This window comes from Lissotriton vulgaris, chromosome 1_1 (genome assembly GCF_964263255.1).
Source record: "Lissotriton vulgaris chromosome 1_1, aLisVul1.2, whole genome shotgun sequence".
NCBI lineage: Eukaryota > Metazoa > Chordata > Amphibia > Caudata > Salamandridae > Lissotriton > Lissotriton vulgaris.
The window spans coordinates 1,337,084,654-1,337,104,616 of NC_141685.1; the positions used below are offsets into that span (position 1 = coordinate 1,337,084,654).

Sequence of the window (19,963 nt, forward strand, 5' to 3'; positions counted from 1 at the left end):
GGAGGGACACTCAAGATATAGGTAACTACAGGCCCCTCTCCATGCTCTCCACGGAGTATAAGATCCTTAGTAAGGCTATTGCCATGCGGATTCAACACCACCTCCCTGGCCTGATCCATACTTATCAATGTGGCTTCCTCCCAGAGAGGAGTACCTCCCAGAATTCGAGGCGACTCCACGCCCTCATGACAACTACACCTCACAACTTACCACACGCTGGCTGTATAGCCCTAGACCTCCGTCAGGCGTTTGATTCCCTGACGTGGAACTTCATGTTCGAAGTCCTGCATCGCTTTGGTTTCCCAGAGGCCCTTATAAAATGGATCCACTTATTGTACACAGGTCCGACGGCTAGGGCACGCACAGGAAGACACACATCTGACAGCTATGAAGTCCATAGGGGCACCCAACAGGGCTGCCCACTGTCGCCGCTACTGTTTGTGCTGATGCTGGAACCCCTGGCTATTGCGCTTCGCAATAGAGCTGTGGAGGAAGGCATACCGGCGGGAGGCACCAACCACATGGTCTCAATATATGCCGACGACATCTTAGTGTATCTCCGGAACCTGCGAGGGGACCACTCGCCCTGGCGACTGTCTTCAGACGCTTTGAGACCATATCTGGACTGCTATAAACCCGGGAAAGTCCCTAGGTTTGTATTTGTATTTGTATTTAATTTATTTATAGAGCGCTAACAATCATCCTGAGTAGGATATCACGGCGCTAAAGTTGGATGCTGAGAGGTACGATAACCACACTGAGTGATGATTTATTCTGATTTAGGGAAGAGTAGTGTCTTTAGTTGTTTCCTAAAAGACAGAAGGTCATCTGTCAGTCTAAGACTGGGAGGAAGTTCATTCCACTTAGTAGCCGCCAGATGCGAGAAGGCTCGCTCTCACATCCTGACAGTCTTCACCCGGGTGGTGGTTGCTCTTCCTAATGTACTGGATCGGAGGTTCCTCGGTGGTCTGTGGAATTCAACTTTATTATGTAAAATGGTAGGGCCTGCGTTATATAGCACCTTGTGTGTGATACATAGTAATTTAAAATTGGCTCTTTGTCGCATCGGGAGCCAATGAAGCTCTCGCATGCAGCTTTTAGCCAAATCAAATTTCTTTTTATTACAGACCGCCTTTGCCGCGGCATTTTGTACTATCTGCAGTTTAGAAAAGAGATAGTCTGCCATTCCGACAAACAGTGAGTTGCCATAGTCCAATCTGCTCATCAGCAATGACTGAACCAGAGTTTTCCTACATTCAGTCGGGTTCCAGGGGAAAACTCGTCTGAGCATTTTCAGCAATGCAAAGCTTTTGCCGCAGACAGTGGAGACATGTGATTTCATGGACAGAGCACTGTCCAATACCACTCCCAGGTTTTTTGCTTTTGGGGTGGGATTCGGAGGCAACCCCAGGTTGCTTGGCCACCAGCTGTTATCCCAGAGCTGGGGATTTTTGCCAAACAAGAGGATTTCTGACTTGTCTGCATTTAATCTCAGACAATGCTCTTGCATCCAGTTGGCCAGTTCAGTCAGGCAGTTTATCAGTCGGGTTTTAGGATCATCCTTTTCATCAATGGTAACCATTAACTGGGTGTCGTCAGCATAAGAACACATTTCGACACCCCACCGTCTTCCAATGGCTGCCAATGAGGAAACGAAAACATTAAACAAAGTTGGACTGAGTGAGGCCCCCTGGGGAACCCCATATTTAATGTTTCGCGGGGGAGAGATGAAGTCACCCAAACACACTGATTGTGTTCGTTCCTCCAGAAAAGATTTTAGCCATCCCAATGCCTTGTCTCGTATACCTTTCCCTTCCAGGGATTTCAGTAATTGGTCGTGTGGAACGGTATCTTCTTCCGAGATGGCCAACAGCCCCCCCACATACAGTTCAGAGATGGCCAACAGCCCCCCCACATACAGTTCGGGGCCTATGAAATCCAAGTGGCACCGACCACGTTTAAATATCTCGGAATACAGGTCTACCGGGACCCAGAGGCCCAAATTGACGGTAATATTCGTAAGGCCATTACTGGCCTACTAGGTAGCATAGGCTTCTGGACGTCCCTACCCCTATCGGTAATGGGACGAGTGGCAGTCTCGAAGATGGTCCTGCTCCCCCGTATACTGTATTATTTTGTAAACCTGCCGGTCCTGCTCCCACGTCAGATTTTCACCACACTAAATACATTACTGGTCAACCTCATATGGGGCTCGGGGAGGAGACGAATCAGCCTTAAACTGCAACTGAACACCAGACGGGGTGGCCTGGGCGTACCGGACCTACGAAGTTACTACTATGCCAGCCAGCTCCAATGGTTGACCCGATGGGTGGCGGGCAGGGGCTTGCATGAGATCGCTTACACGACGGACAAATTAGCACGTGGAGAACTACACTCCCTCCTCTTGCCCAATGCTAGGATCCCCAGAGACTGCCACCCCCTCCTGCATGTGGCCCTGACTTGCTGGAAGAAAGCACTGTCATACACGGCTGGGACCTCTCCATACGCGGACAATATACCCCTACTAGGACTCCCGACACCACAGGGGACTCTAACACAGTGCAGACTACGTCCCTGGACGGAGGCCGGGGTGGATCGGGTGGGAGACCTGTTCGGCGACGACACCATGCTGAACCACACCTCGTTTGTGCAAGCCACGGGAGCGCCTTCACGCTTATATCTATTACACGCCTCGGTGACGCACTATGTGCGACGGGCTTGGGCCCCACAACGTACGAAACCAGAACAACATGAATTAGTACACCTCATATATTACATGGGCACGGGGGGGACACCTAGTGAAATGGCTGTATGTTGGTATCAGAGAACATGTGACATCGCCGATCACTACACTCAGGGAGACCTGGACTACAGACTCGGGTGAAAACATAACGGACGGGGGGGCGTGGCTTGGCGGGCGATGATGGCGGTCGCAGCTTGGTAGAGCTCCCGCCGGCCCGAACTTACTTTTGACATTTATCCTGGCCCCCGAGCCCGCAGAAAATCCCTGGCGAGTCCTACCGATTCCGGGGAGTGTCCTGTTCTCTCCGGTGTCGGGATCCCGCGATTCTGTCTCCGCTGGGACCCTGAGGTGCCGACGGCGGAGTGTGGCCTGGTGGCTGGCCGCGAGCCGGGGACCTCGATTTTGGTGACGCCGAGTGGCGGCTGTTGGAGCGCGGCTGGGGGTGCCATCTGTGGTGCGGACCCCGGGCGTCCCCGCAGCGCTCGGACCCTGAGCCCGTGGTTGGTGCCGGGCGGGCGCCGTCGGTCCGTGAGTGGGCCCTAATCTCTCCGGTGCCGGGATCTGGCGGCTCCATCCCCTCCGGGACCCTGTGGCGCTGACGGCGGTCTGCGGCCTAGTGGCTGGCTGTGGGCCGGGGACCTCGATTTTCGGGCGGCCGAGAGGTGGCTGTGGGCGCGCCGCTGTGAGTGGCGTCAGTGGCGCAGACTTTGGCCGGACACTCCACCCTGTGGCCACTGGTGGGTGAGGACACTGCTGCATTCTCGGGCCACTGTTGGGTGGGGACACTGCTGCATTATCGGGCCACTGTTGAGTGGGGACACTGCTGCAGCCTAGGGGCACTGATACATGAGGACACTGCTGAAGGTGCCCTGCCTCCTCTGGATCCTGGAGGCACCTGTGGGTGACGCAGCTTTGTGGGGGCCTGTCTGGTCCGGAGCCTCGTGAGTCGTGCCACTGAAGTTGTAGTGACCTGCCGCACCTCCTACGCGGGCACTGGACCCGTTGTCCGGGCGTGGGGCCGGAGGCGTCCTGTGCTTATTGTTGTGGACTCACTGCCCCGGGCCTGCTGAACCTACCCGTCCAGTCCAGTGTGCAGATCCGTTGTGTCCGTGACAGGCCATGACCAGGGGTGGCGGAGGGGGCCCGCCTAAGCAGGGCCCCATGGACAAGTTTGCCGGGCCCAGTGGCGGCGCCGGGGCATCTGGCGGAGGTGGCGGATCAGGGCCGGACAACGCTGCAATCCTGGCGGCCATTACCCAATCCCGGGACATGCTGGACGCCAAAATTGGGGCAGTGGGAGCGGACGTTACACTGCTTCGCCAGGACCTCCGAAACGCGGTGGCGCGGATCACCGAGACTGAATCTCGAGTATCGGTGACCGAAACGGACATTGGCGCCCTGAAGAAAAGAATGGCGGAGGTGGAGTGTGTCCAGAAGACGCTTGCGGCCCGCGTGGAGGATGCTGAAGGGCGCGCACGGAGAAATAACCTCTGCTTCATTGGCTTTCCGGAGCGGTGCGAGAAGGATGGCATGGTGCGTTTCCTGACTCACTGGCTGGAGAGCTGGGTCCCTGAGGGGACATTGTCGGCGCGTTTTGTGATTGAACGGGCGCACAGGGCCCTGACTCAGCGGCCGCCTGAGGGGGAACGCCCTCGGCCGGTCATTGCTCGGCTGCTGAACTATCATGACCGTGATGCCATACTGCGGGAGGCGAGGAACAAGGGCTCGCTTACATTTGAGAATCATGCCATAATGATCTTCCCGGATTACACGAAAATGGTTCAGCAGCAGCGACAATCCTTTGTGGCCGCCAAGGCTAAGTTGCAGGGCCTGAAGCTTCAATACTCTCTCCTGTACCCGGCCCGCTTGCGGGTGGTACACCAGTCCCGGACACACTTCTTCGATACACCCGAGGTTTTTCGTTGGACTGATGAGACGGTGCGACTCCGACCCCATGCCCAGCCGGGGCTGGATCCTGGCGGGTCCCAGAGATCATCGCCGGAGCGGACGGACCGCACCAACCGGAAAGGAAGGCATCGAAGGTCCAGATCTAAAAAACGGTCAGCGTCCGCCAGTGCGACGCAGACGAACGGCACGCTTGACTCTGAACACTCTGATGCTGGCAGTTGAACTCTGGCGGTGCCTGGTCATTGGTGTTGCCCGGAATGGACCGACTGGTGAGACTGTTCCATGTGACTTTATCTGAACTTATCTATATGCTTCTATGACACTCTGAGGCTTTGGGTAGAGCCACTGCGGGGCTCGGGTGGCGGCTTCTATGGGCCTTAAACCCTCACGAGTAGTGGGTGTTGTTGGGGGGGTGGTGAGTGTGTGTTGATGGGGGTGTTGGGATCCATTGGTATGGTGGGCCCTGGGCTCTCTGTTCTGGACCTGGGTCTCTCCATGCCGCGACAGATACTTCACTGTTTTCGGAGGTATTGGGGTGGGGGGTGTGGGGCGCAGGGGGGGGTTGTCTTCTTGTTGGGGGTTGGGGAGGTTCGGGTCGGGGGTGGCCAGGTGGGTGTTGGGGTACTGGGTGTTCGGGTTGGGAGGGTGGGACCACACGTGTCTTTGGCTTTTGATTTTGTTGCCTTGTGGGGTGCGCCAGGGTGGGGCGGAGGGCTAGATGCGGGACGCTGTATTGATTATGGCTGATACTACGACTGTACCTCCTCAAAAGACCCTGCGTGTTGTGACGTGGAATGTGAGGGGTATTCTGGACAAAATCAAGCGTGGGGCTGTGCTGCGTTGGGGGAAAAGGGAGATGGTGGATGTGCTGCTGCTTCAAGAGACTCACATGCTGGGCTCTAAGGCCCTTAGCCTCCAGAGGTTCGGGTTTCAGCAGGTGTACCATGCGGGCTTCACGAGGGGTTCGCGGGGGGTGGCTATCTTAGTACTCCGCAGGGTAGCTTATGTGCATGAGAAGCAGTGGATTGATCCTCAGGGCCGGTATATCTTCATCAAAGGCAGGTTGGGTACTGAACAGGTGGTTTTTGGTAGCGTATATGCCCCCCCCCCTCTGCAGTGGGCTTTGTCTGAGCGGCTATTCGCGCTGTGGGATGAGATTCCGGAGGTCCTAACCATGGTGGGGGGCGATTGGAACGAGGTCATGGATGTGGGCCTGGATCGTCTGAGGCGGGTGCCTGTGGTGTCGGATCCCCCCCCTACTACTGCTCCCACCAAATTGTGTGCGACTGTGAGTGGCCTGGGCTGGGTTGATGTATGGCGGCACTTTCATCCTGCTGTGCGTGAATTCACATATGTGTCGGCGGTGCATGGGTCCTTCTCGAGACTAGATTATCTGTTTGTGCCGGGTGCCTGTCTGAGTCGGGTCAGGGATGCTATGATACTCCCCAGAGGCCTGTCTGATCACTCCCCCGTCCTAGCTACCATGACCCTCCCCTCCACGAGACAGCCGTTTCGATGGCGGATGTCATCTTGGCAGTTGCAGCGGCCCGAGTATGTGCGTCACCTGCGTGAGGCGATTGACCATTTCTGGCGCGAGAACTTGGTAGGGGATGTGAATGCAATGGTGGTGTGGGAGGCGCTGAAACCCACGCTTCGGGGCATCGATATAGCTTGGTGCGTGGCTGCTCGGCGAAAACATCGGGAGGCCATTGTGACCGCCGCGGCCCGCGTAGAGGAGCTGGAGCAGCGTGGTCGGCTCGGGAGCGACGAAGGCATTGTGCGGCGGCTCTTGCAGGCCCAGCAAGCGTACGTACGCCTCTGTCCTTTATGAGGAAGCCCGACAGGCGTGGCTCGCCACGCGCAGCAGGGTGTATCAGTGGGGCGACAAGTCCTGTACCATGCTGCATAGATTGTGCCAGGCGACCTTCCAGCCTCTGGTGTTGCCGGGCCTTACTACAGATGATGGCTCGGTCATGACCGACCCGGACTTGCTGGCGGCTAGCTTTGCCCGTTATTTCGAGGCGCAATACGCTCCCCGAGATCACTTGGAGACAAGCGAGATTTCCGCGTATCTTGACGACCTGCTACCGCAGGCCGTCTCGGATGAGACCAGAACCGCACTGGACGCCCCGCTTACGGCTGAGGAGCTCGGAGAAGCCCTTGGTCAACTGAATACGGGTAAGGCGCCCGGCCCGAGTGGTTATCCAAGTGAATTCTACAAAAAGTTTCACGTCCAGCTGGGGCCCCACTATCGCTGTGCCCTAGAGGCGGCACGGGCTCAGGGAGAGCTGCCACCAGATTGGCGTCATGCTGAAATCGTAGTATTTTTGAAGCCGGGCAGGGCGCCTGACCGACACGACTCATACAGGCCGATTTCCCTTCTTAACATTGAGGCCAAGGTTCTGGCTAAGGCCTTGGCAAACCGCCTCCTGCCCCACGTTGCTGATCTAGTCCACCCCGATCAGGCTGGATTCATGCCTCGCAGGGCCACTCGGCATAATATTCGACGGGCGCAGGCAGCGGTGGATGCCATGGGTGCTAGAGATGAACAGGCGGCACTCCTACTGGCGGACATGGACCGGGCCTTTGATTCGGTGAGCTGGGCATATCTGTTCACACTGTTGGCCCGCCTCAACCTGGGGCCGGTCTTCTTGTCGTACATTCGTCTCCTTTACACCAACGTTACGGCCTCGGTCCGTGTGGCCGGTGCTACCTCTGGGCGCTTCCATGTAGGTCGCGGTACTCGGCAGGGTTGCCCGCTGTCCCCATACCTGTTTGCCCTCGCCATGGAACCTCTGGCGTCGCGAATACGTGCGGATGCCCGGTTGCGTGGTTTCGTTTGGAACGAGGATCTGGTGGATAGGATTGCGCTGTATGCGGATGACGTCCTCCTCTTCCTTACGGATCTACGGCGATCGGGCCCCCGGGTTCTGGAAATCATGCGGGAGTTTGGCGGGGTCTCGGGTCTTCACCTTAACCTGAATAAATCGACCCTGTGGGTGCTGGGTGGCGGTGTGGTTGCTGACCCCTGGGCTGCTGAGCTGCGAGTGGCCTCGGATGGCCTAAAGTATCTGGGCGTTTTTCTCTCAGAGTCGCGGGCCGTGGCCTGGGCGCGTGGAGTCTTGCCGGTGTGGGAACGGGTTCAGGCCGATGTCAAGACATGGTCTAGAATGCCGCTTACTATCTTTGGGAGATCGGCCATCTTCAAGATGGTGGCGCTTCCGCGGCTCCTGTACCAAATCCAGAACTTCCCATACCCCATTGGCCTGGAGTGGTTCCGTCAGGTTAACTCAGTGCTGGGCCGCTTCCTGTGGAGTGGAGGTGCGGCCCGAGTGGCGTTGAAGACGTGCTTTCTGTCCACGTACAGTGGTGGCTTGGCCACCTCGGACCTCCTCTCTTACTACCAGGCTTCCCAACTACTTGTCCTTAATGAATGGTGGTAGGGGGGATCCGGCTTATGCCATAGAACGGTTGCTCATGGGTGACCGCACGCTCCACACCATTCTTTATTCCGCTCGCCTACGCCGTGCATTGCCATCGGTCACCGGAGTGGTCTTTGCGGTATGGCGACAGTCACTGCGCCGCATGGGATGGTGGGGCAGGTTGACGGCTGAGACGCCGCTTTGGCACAATGGTTTGCTCCCGGAGCTGGCGGCCCTGACCGGGTTTGAGGGTTGGGAGGCCATTGGGATTACTCAACTGGGCCAGGTCATGTCCGGCACCACCCTCAAATCTTTCGAGGAGCTCCGTACAGAGTTCCAAATGCCTCAGTCCCAGTTCTTCCGCTACCTCCAGCTGCGGCATGCCCTCGCCCCGAGCATCGCCGGTCTCGACTCCCTACCGGAATTTAGCCCAGTGGAGGCCAAGGTGTTTATGGGGGATCTGGGGGACAGGAAGGTCTCTAGGATTTACCAGACACTTATTATTCATTGCTCCTCCACCCTACACTCCCTTCGGGAGGCGTGGGAAATAGACGTGGGCCCCCTTGATGAGGACGATTGGAGGGAGGCACTGGAATCCCCACGTGGAACCGCCATTGCGATCCGGCTCCGGCTAATTCAATTCAAATATTTGCATTGTGCTTATTATACGCGTGAGCGGTTGTGGAAGGCTGGGTTAATTGCGTCTTCGGAATGCCTGCGCTGTGGGGTGGTGCCTGCCTCTCTGGTGCATACGGTGTGGTCGTGTGGCCGGTTGACTGGGTTCTGGAGAGGCGTGTGGAGTTGTCTAGCTGAGGTCCTGGGCTGGGATCTTCCCCGTACCCACCGGCTGGGCCTCTTGCATATCATGGAAGGGATTGGTGGCAATGTTTATAAGCGCCACTTGTTGCTTTTGGGGCTAGTCGTGGCTAAGCGAGACCTGGCCCGAGCGTGGAAGTCAGTGAGGGCTCCCCCCCTGTCTGCGTGGAAGGCTGGGCTAGATTATTTCATGGGTCTGGAGAGACCGATCTTTGAAGCGAGGGGCTGCCCGCGCAAACACTTCAAAATTTGGAAGCGTTGGGCTGACTACCGTGGTCTTTCCTTGGACCCCCCGGCGGAGCAAGAGGAGGACATTTGATCACAGTGACAATTTTGGCCTGATGCAGCAACGCCCTGGTGGCATTACACCCACATATTTCTTTTCCCTGTTGCTATACATACACGTGTGGTAGGGGGGGTTGGGGGGGGGCTGTTAGAGCGGGGGGGGTAGCGTTGTGGGTTAGGGTAGGGTGTTGGGGACTTTCTATACTAAGCCTATTCTGAATCTGCTATATCATTTGCTGCATATGTAATTGCTATATTGATGTTGTTGTGGTGTTCTCGATGTGTGGAGATGCCACATGCTTGATGATCATTTGCTTAATAAACTTGGTTGTGGAAAACATAACGGACGGGGAGTGGAAAGTTATTCTAGGCCATCATAGAAGGGTATCCAGAAATGTTAAGTTTCAGTTCATACAGGCCATGATTCTCCATAGAGCTTACCTTACACCCCAGAGACTACATAGGATGTTCCCTGCCGCTGCACACTGCTGCCCGAGATGTCAACAAGACGAGGCACATATTCTTCACATGCTATGGACATGCCCGAAGTTACATACTTACTGGGGGACGATCACACACACGCTGCACTCCATAACAACACTCCGGATCCCTGAGGGAGCATTACCCTGCCTACTAGGGAACAGGAAACGGCCCAAAACATGCAAGGCACAATTGAAATTCACGGACCTGGCACTAGGGTTGGCGATCAGGGTGCTCACTATGAGATGGAAATTGCCCAGGGCCCCGCAGATAGAAATGTGGCGAAGCGACTTGCTAAAATGGGGCAAAGCAGAATCCGCGGCACTGCGGGAAGAGGAGAGCAAGGGCCTTCGCAAATACCCTATAGCACAGGAATGGGATTTAATGTTGATAGAACTGGAAGAGGCAGACCTGGACAGTTCAGAAGACCTGGTGGGGTGAACTCACACATGTAGCGGGGGGGGGGGTCCGAGGCTCACGGGCACCAGTGCAACTCACAAGGGCTAGATCGGACCTAGAGCCTTTAACAAGTTCCAGATAGACAGAGCCACCTTAGCCCGGGATGTAGAGTGTACATGAGAGAACGACCAGGAGACAGGGGGTGGGCGGACGGGGAGTGAGGGACAGTTGGGGTATGACACTTATGAAAGGCATGATTATGGTGTTTACAGAGCATAAATGGGAAACATCCGCGGAACTGTTATGACGAGCAACCCATGATTGAAATGTTATGCTCCCAAAAATTAATGGTTAAGAAAATGGAAAAGACTGATGTGTGATATGATGAGAAAATGTACAGAAATGTATGTCATACTGAACAGTCACGAATAAAGAGTTTTAAAAAAATATATATATTTTTTTTATTTTGGACTGTAAAGAGGCACTACATATTTTGTTTTTTAAGGCCTGCTTCTAAATTACATCCTACGATTCTCTAAATAGTCCTGTCTCCATGGACTGTAAGACCATCCTCAGGATGTTACTTAAATTGCAGACTCATACGGTTCATGCACATGAAAATTGGATACTCCCCAGGAGCTCTTAAATAACAAATATTTAAGTTTTTCAAGTTTCAGGCACCCAAATAGATACTTTAGGAAAGTCTGGGAGGTTCTATATGTCTTCAACTCTTTGTGTATCACTAGGATATATGTCTGCCAATTGTTTAGTAAACATGTATGCCAGAAAATATTACTAGAATACCACATGAATGCTGCGCTTAGAAGTGTTGTTTCTAATTAAAAGAGAAAGTCTGTGTAATCATTTCTGTGTAGTTCTACAGGAAGTTATGCCAGTGAGTAATCCATGTCCACCAGGCAAAATGGCGGCCATCTCCATTAGAATCAACTGTAAAAGTTTGGCTTGTGAGTTAGGCACCTGGGCTGCTTTTTGTTAGTTTTTTCTTCTCTGAAGAAGACTAGTCCGCTGTCAATAGCTGTTTCACAGTACCAAAGGGGACGAAAGGTGTCCAATTGACTCGGCATCACTGTCAATTTCAACGTTTTGGTGATATTTTATGAGGATCTAAATAATTAAACTTGATTGGAAATGCATTTCATAGCTTGTTTTGGTAGAGTTCCAGTTTTATCAATTGTTGCTCGTGGTATGTTACAGAACTTTATAGTGCGTGTATCCCGATATGAATCGTGTTTTGATGCACACAACAACTTCAGTAGGTGGATGAAAGGAGTTGACATGTTTGACAGTGAGGTATTTCAGAACATTCCAAAAGGAGACTGGTAAAGACCATGTTCAGATGTGTGGGGGGAACTCATTCTTAAGGGAAGGAGACTTAACCTAGAAACATCCGTAACCTATTCCTATAAACCAGAAACCTAGAGTTGTGGACTGTAGACTAGGGGAGGAGGCCAGAAAGTGGTCTCAGGGGGAACATAGAGGGTTATTCTACTGCACTGTTATTGAGGGAACGGGAGTATCCGTGCTGTTTGTAGTTTGGTGTCTTGTTTTGAATTTCTTCAGTTCTCTAATCTTTAACGTTTAAAGTTAGTAAATGTTGTATTTTATCCTTAATACTTGCAGATGTGCTTCACTAACCAGGTTTTATCATCTCTGTTTTCTCTCAGGACTCCTGAAGATGCACTGGACACCGGAACATGCCCAGCCCCTGAACCAGTGGCCAGAGCAGCACCTCGATGTCTCTTCAACGACCTCATCCCCAGCTCACAAATCTGATCTGTACCACAGTAGTCGTCAGAGGTTCAACTACGCCTGGGCTAATGATGACATCTCTGCATTAACTGCGTCCAACCTCCTGAAAAGATACGCGGAGAAGTATTCTGGGGTTTTGGACTCGCCATATGAACGCCCAACACTAAATAGCTACACAGATGGAGCCTTCGGGCCAGTTAATGGACAGAAGGGTGACCTTGAATCCTGGCAGATGTCACAGAGTTCAGAGGGTACATATCCTCTAACCTCAATGCACGATGGACTTGCTGGTTCAAAGTCAGGAGTCCCTTCAGCCGTCGCTTCAGGAAATGGCTCGGTGGGAATAGGCAGTCCTTCCATTGGACCTGGCAACTTATCTGACTCCATATATCCCAGCAATACATGCGGGGGACCCACGACTTCCAGCGGACTAGGGACACCGCAAGACTATACCTCGGGCTACAGCAGTTCCTACCTGCCACCAGGTTACTGCAGCCAGCCTGCCACAGCACTTCCACCATCCCATCCTGCGTCCCTTCATAGCTCAGGTCTTCTGCAGTCGGCCCATCCGTCACCCACGCTAGTACCTGGCTACAGTCCGTCTGGGCCAATGTACAACTATGCCTCAAGCGCTTACCCAAGTCAGCCTGCCCTTGGTCCAGGATATGCCTCCATTCACCCTCATCCTTCTGCTTCTTATCTACCCTCTGGCATTGCAGCACCAACACCTCTCCCACCTCCTAATGCTTCGTCCAGACCATCAGTTGTTCCTGGCTACGGTTATCAAAGTACGGGCTTAGGCCCAATACCAGTACCTCCCATAAGCAGTGAGTCGAGCAGTTCACTGAAAAGGAAAGCCTTTGAATTGCCCGTGGAAGAAGAAGGTGATAGCAGGTACAGAAAATACAGCTATGAGCAACCAAAGTCTACCTCGGAGCCCCAATATCAGATGTCTGACAATGGTGTTCCTAGTGAATGTAGAGGCAATGGCTTTAATCGAAGTAACGAAACATCGCAGGTGTCCTATAAAACTGGGAAGCGGTCCACCGCGGAGGAGCATATCAGCAAATACAATAACCAGTCAATGAAAGCCATTGTGTCCCCCAACTCATATGCAACGGAAGCATCGCTCAGATCCAGTGAACCCTTCGACAAGTTCACGCCTGCCGCAATGGTGAATGGTGAAAGGGGAGGTACTGAACATGGGCACACCTTTGCACACAGAATGCAGGTTCCAGTTATCAAGCAAGAGCCATTTTTTAGTCAATCAGAAGAACAACTGAAGAACACGGATCCTCTACTTTTGGAACTGGTAAACAATGAAATTGTTGACTGCGGCCCACCTGTGCAGTGGACGGACATTGCTGGACAGGTGTCAATCAAAGCAATGATTGAAGAGGAGCTGGTGTGGCCTATACTGAGGCCTGGGGCCTACACTGGAGCAAGTCGTCCACCGAGGACCATTTTGTTGTTTGGACCCCGGGGAGCGGGAAAGACTCTACTGAGCAGATGCATATGCACCCAGTTGGGCTCTACCTTGATGAGGCTCAGCTGCGCTTCCCTGGTTAGCAAGTGGAAGAGCGAAGGCGAGAAAATCCTTGAAACCGTTTTCTTCGTGGCGACCTGTCGCCAGCCATCAGTGGTCTTCATCAGTGAGATTGATATTCTCCTTTCGCCGCGGGTGAAGGAAGAAGGCAGTCAGCTGATGAACTTGAAGACCCAGCTCCTCTCCTACTTGGAGAGCATAGCTACTTCCGCCAACGACAATGTTATTGTGATAGGAACAACCCAACGGCCGGACGACGTTGAGGAATCTGTGCACCGACTGTTTGCAAAGAGGTTTTACATCTCTCCACCTGATACCCTGGCCCGGCGGCAGATTCTCCACCACACCTTGGCACAGCAAAACTACTGCCTCAGCGAACGGGAAATGGCTTCCCTAGTGCAGCACACAGAAGGCTACTTGAGCAGTGAGCTGGTCCAGCTCTGCCAGCTAGCGGGTGCCGACCAGCTCCACAGCATCGCTGGCCAGCTGCAGCCGACGAACTACAAGGACTTTGAGGGCGCATTCTGCAAACTGCGCCCCAGCACATCTCAAAAGGAGCTGGACTTATTCGCGGAGTGGAACAAAATGTATGGGTCGAGACACTAGCGGCAAAACAGTGCATACTTAAGGGACTTTGCTGGCATTTCTTTTTGAAAAACAAAAAATGAAACAGTCACCTGCCAGTGTATCGACACCTGTATTAAACTACAGGGATGCCCCCTGTATCAAACTACAGGGGTGCAGGGGAAAAACTTAAACAGACGGCTGTTGTGTGTAGCACTCACACTCCTGTGATGGCTCCGTTTTGCGCGTGGATTTGTGGCATCTGCTGGGAGTGGTTTCTTTTTATTCTTTCATGTGTTTTTTGGAAAGAAATAGCGAACCTCTTTTGGGGAAAATTGCAATTTTTTTTATAGGTGGGGGCAAAGAGGTACTGCTTGGAAAATCTGCTGACTGTGCAGTATATCAGGAATCTGAAAATGTGCTGCACTGTTTGTTAATCATTTCACAACCCACAGACTACGGACAAAATACAACTGAACCAGACAAGAGGAAAGAAGACAATTTGCATGTTCAGTAGCCACTCGACGTCTGGGTGTCTCCGCTATGTTTCGCTACAGACCCTTTCCTCTTTATTTTGTCTTTTCATCTATCATCACTGGACAGTCAAACCCTTTGAAGGCACTTTTGGGGGGACCCTCATGATCCACTCCAGACAGAGTTCTGATTTCATGACGATGCCACAGGGAAGAAAGGAGCCGGGGAGCAAACCTAAGAAAAAGGGAGGGGTGGAAAACAAAATGTAGATTAATATTCTTAGACCTCATTTTTATTTTTTTAATGTAAGGTAGTTTTCCCCCCTCCTTTTTGAATACTCAGGAAAATTTACCTCAGAATGTATGTGTTAAGAAACAAAACTTTTAGAATAGAGGCCGTATACTTCAAAATGGCGGCATTAATGAATCAGTACAGACTATGTGCTTTCTTCCAAAAAATAGAAAAAAAGACAACAAAAGAAGAACAAGAAAAAAGCTTGAAGTTGTTACAAAGATAAACATTGAATGTATTTCAGGGGTTTTCACACAAAAACGTATGCCATATTTTCTTTTTTTACATTGTTAGTGTTATAGTGTTGGTGGAGTAACGTGTCTTCAGAATGTATAAGTAGTACAGTAGGTTAAAGATATTCAAGAGAACCACTTTTTGGATCAGCCTACAGGGAAACAATTTATTATTGTTCACTCTTTTTTTGCTGGGACACCTCCAATACTCTGCATTGTCTCTAGTCTCTCTTACGTCCAGACTGGAGCTGTCACAGGGGGACCTAGTGTTGCTTTGTTTTCAAACAACGTTATAATGTTTGAAATGTTGGTCAAATAATTAACTTAGCTTTAATATGCCCAGGGTGAGAATGTATGTTGTTGTGTGTTGTAAAGAAACAGGAAGTTTCCTCGGATATGTAAGCATGTGTTAATGTAGGTGAGAGCGTATCTTAAGTTGTGAAATTGGCATCCCCATCAGTAACTTGAATGGTGCATTATAAGATTTTATTTTACCTGGATAATCTTTCAGATTCCACAAGGGGCTCCACCCATTTGAGAACATACATTTTTATAAAGCTGCAGTCCTGGTTCAAGTAGCCACCATTACTATGCAGATGACGCTACTAGATATAGAGTGAATTCGGAGATCTTGCAAATTTGCACAGAAAATGCTCTTCCGAAGCCTTGGGGTGTAATTGCTGGGGCAGAGTAGTGCAGCTTTAACCCTGTATATCTTGTCACTCTTGAAAATCCCACTGCAGACTCGGTTGCACCAGAGGGAGATCACGGATGGTGACCTGATCTCACAAGAGCCTTCACAAAGATGAAGGGGTCTTCTCCCTTGGTGTCCAAAGTAGGCCGCTCTGGAGCAGTGAGGAGTAAAAACGGAGTTTCAGCCACAAAAGAACGACTGGCAAGCTCTTTTCAAGCAATGGTGTTAGGCTGCAGTGCGCCATGAGGGTTTACATTCAGCCTCATGCGAGCCCTCACATAAAAACAGAAGTCTATCAATCACCAGGTGAACTTGATGGAGCAGTACGTTAAACATGACTCTAGAGTGTCAATCTATAGGCCTACTCTCAGGACCGGTCACTGCTGGTCATATCCTACACCATCAGCCTGCTGGGTTTTTTGTTTTCTTCTGTTGTGGTACCATGTGCCATTAGTATGATGACATAAGTCTGGTTCCCGGTTGGCTGTTGCCAACCCTTAAACATATCTCCCATCATAAAGTAGCACTCTTGGACAAACATATATGCACTATCCCCAAAGGGGCTTGGAATTATCCAACAGATTCTTCTGCAATACCAAAAGATAAGGGGTCTAAGCCAAATTGGCAGAGCACTCATCGGCAGGCACAGTTTTTGCTCATCCTGGCCATGTTCTGTAGATATCTCTCTGAAATGCTTGCAAGTGCTTGTAAAAAGGCATAATTAGAACTTGGAATCTGATTCTCCTTTTCTGCTCCATTCACAAGATCTGCAAGTTCAATAAACTGTTGGACTACAGAAAATAACGAGACGCATAGCTACCATTCCAAAGAACTGCACATCTTTTCTTGTTACCACTTGACAATCCCACAAAGCTTTCACCCTGTCCCTGATCAAGCGTGCACTTACTCACCACAGTCCAACCCTCCTGTGGAGCCTGAACCCTCACTTTGATCGCACCTCTTCTCAAATGTGGACCTGGGCTTTTGTGCACTAGGAATCGCTCTTACTCATTCACCAAAAATGTCCTGCACACTAGATCACGTCGGACTCCGCCCAGTTGACTGTTTAACGATGTAATTTGAAAAGGTATAATCCTGCCTACATCACATTTTAAGTTCTGAGCCTTAAGATGCCTGATCGAAGCCTACACTAAAAAAGATAAAAGTTTTCGTGCTATTTTCGTCAACCTGACAAAAACTGGTCAAAAGGGAGCATGGTGTATGTCTTGTGGTCACATCCACCACCATTATTTTTCTCTCTGTAAGATAAAAAGTTTCATTCCTGGAAGTGCAATGAGTGTAAAAGTAGTAATAGGCTGTGTCCAGGCTGAAATTCCTTGTGCAGGTTATTGATAGTTGGTATAATTACAGCTCTACTTACCATGGATATGGCATGGCAATGTTTTTAGAAGTCCAGAGTTAACTTCCAGACAGTTCCTAGGTTTCCATCGGTTTGGTCAAGAAACAGGTATATGGATTTGGAAATGGACAAGAAATGTTTCCCCTGTTGAGAACATTTTAGGTGCCCATTGCATAAAAACCGCTGGTCCTGCCTGTTACTTGTACCCATTTTAAATCTTCAGACGGGCTATTTCTCCCATCCATAAAAGCGGAGGAGAGTAAACATGGTAAATCAGACCACGGTTTCAAAGTTTTGACACTGCACAATAGCTATTTTCACTCAGTTCAGAAGCACACTCGTTGTCTTAAAACCTAAACCATTTATAGGATACCTGTGTCCCTATTGCTAGGGCCCCCTAGCTAAGCCTTGCTTGGACTAGGGCTAGGGAGCCAGTGTGCGCCTGAGTCTTCTCTAGCCCTACGTGTTTTATTTGAACAACTGGCCTATTGTGTCCCAATATCTGCATAGTCCACCCTCCTTTGTTTCAGAAAGAATGTCCCAACCTTCATGCCACAAACGGCCTCCAAATATTTTTTGGGGATTTTCCCAGTATTCGAAAGTTTGGATGAAATTTGAATGTGGGTCCATGCGGCTCTTTTGCTTTAACTCATCCACGGAAAGTGCAGAGGTCCCACTGAGGTCATTCTAAAAGAGGAAATGGGCCCTCAGCACTGAAGGTCTTTTATTGTTTTCCATTTCAAATGATGATGCTTTGTTGAGTCCAAATGTACTGTTCTGTAAGTTACATGTTGCTTCTCTCCCAAAACAATCGGCTGTGAGAGCGCTATTCAGTGGGAGACCTTGTGTCAATGGTTCACCAGTGACCTATATTTCAAGGCCAACTTTTGCCTTCTAAATGTTTTATTTTAGGCCAGACGGAAACCAACTCTCAGCATTTGCACAAATGTTGATTTGGAGCCTCTCTACCCTACACCACATCCTGGACCAGCTTCAAGTACCCATGACATTGAGCATCCTGCGATAGTCTGATGACCTATAACATGGTCCGAGGTCGAGCGTACCAGACAGGGCAACCTGTCTAGTTGCAAAGACATATTGTGGGCTTACCAAAAGACAGGGGCTCACAGCCCGCCCATTTCTTACCATTGGTTGGCTTTACTGTTGCTCTCATTCACATGCTTCCTATTCAATGGCTTGCCTTGTCCATCTCGTGTCTGTCCTTCCCCTGGAGCATTGCAAATTCACTTGCCTCTCCACTGCTCACTTTTAGAGGACTACTTTTTTCATCTTTAGTATTCCCCAATAGTGCATGTGTTTTTACAGCTGCCCCCCTAGTCTGCTTCTCTTTAGCTCCGTGTTGCTCTCTCACCCGTGTGCTTCTCCCTGCCCACCTCTGTGATGAGCTCGGTCTGTGTTGCCTTTTTGACTGTGTAATGCTCCCCCCAAAGTTTCACGTTGCTCTTTGTGTTTCCTGTTTGCTATCCACACTCCATGTTGCTTGCTCTTTTCTGTTTTCTTTTCTTAACCACGATTCACACCCACTGCGCCCCAGTTATGTCGCAGGTTATTTTATTTGTTCTTCTATAGCCAGGGAGGTTGCACAGCCTAGCTAAAAACAATTGGCAAGGCCCAGATTAACCAAATTACGATACCTATTTCTTTTGCCATTGCTTTTTGTTTTAATTACTGCTGCCCTTACCCTCCTGTCTTTGGCTAAATAGACTTTTTCCTCGGTTGCAAATATTACTTGTTCTATTGCCCTTTCAAGATATGTGGCCCATCTTGCTGTTCTGAAAAAAAGACCAAGGTGATGGGTGAAATGTTTGCAAAATATCTCAGTCACTGACCGGCACTCAGGACACATGCCATTCCATTGTTTTTGTTTTTTCCCCCTATGCACTAAAGACATTTTGCGCCGGATCTCATGTGTTCAACAGGAAGAGATCTGTAAGGCAACAGAGATGAGGTCTGGTGCATAAGTAGTAATTGGCCATAGGACTAAGACACCTGCATTCTTGAACAAGCCTCCCCACTTGAGTAAACTGTGATCATGGGCAAGCATGTATATTGTCGTGTGCCTCAAACCACATTATTGGAAAAACGAAAAGAATCAGAAGCACTTAAAGCTAGCTGCTACGCACCTGGACAAGTAAAGGTAGTAGTGTCTCCTTAGGCCACCGTCAGCTATGCGAGACCTGATGAGAGCGGAAGTTGAGCCGCGGCCATACTCCCGCCTTGATTGATTCAGTCTCCTGGAGCCTCCTCTTGAAGCGCTGTTGTTGTAGACATGTTGGCAGCAGGCAGTGTTCCTCGTTTCACATTTTGTACAAGAAACACGGGGCTGCGCAGCGCCTTTCTCCCCGGGGCCCTTCAGCACGTCTGCCGTCGCTGTGTTTGCAGGAAGTTGCCCCAGCTGTTGCCCTTCTGCCGTGAGAGCCAGAGAGGTATATTTCTGGATTCTGCCATCCCAGATTGGTATGAGCTGCGCCTTCGATTTGACCTCCTGGGCTCTTGGGGGCGCCAGCTCCTAAGGGAGCCGTCAAATCCCTACGCGGAAGAACAGCTAAGTGCCTCTTCCATCCCACGCAGATCACAGCGCTGCGGTGCCCGAATAGCCCCGCCCCCGTGCCGTACCCCCAAGGGGTCTGTAGCCAGGTGAACGCTTTACACATGGAGTACTGTATCCCAGCAGGCACCTGGGTGGCGCCAACCACGTCGCCGGGGCGACGGCCACATCCTCTCACAAGCATATAGAACCCCATCCTCTTGGAAATGCAGTTATTCAGCGGAAATGCACCCACCCTTCCTCCAAATACCAGTCGGTTCCATTTTATTTGAACATATCGTTTTCCATAGGGCCTTGGTGCACATTTTACCTCTCAAGAGGCTTAGACTTGTGTTTTATTACGTACTTGGAATCATGTGAGCTTGACGTCTCTGTATTAATGACGTGTCAGGCAAACACTCCTAATATT

The 19,963-nt window shown here is 51.0% G+C and overlaps 1 protein-coding gene across 1 annotated transcript in view; it reads left to right on the forward strand.

Moving 5' to 3' along the window:
* The window catches only part of LOC147749126 (fidgetin-like), a 167,429-nt gene extending 152,351 nt beyond the window's left edge, over window positions 1–15,078 (forward strand). Inside the window, exon 3 of the mRNA XM_086936532.1 lies at window positions 11,739–15,078. Coding sequence (XP_086792658.1) covers window positions 11,739–13,975 — 2,237 coding nt within the window. The 3' untranslated portion in view covers window positions 13,976–15,078. The remainder of the gene's footprint in view (window positions 1–11,738) is intronic.
* The last annotated feature ends 4,885 nt before the right edge of the window (window positions 15,079–19,963 follow it).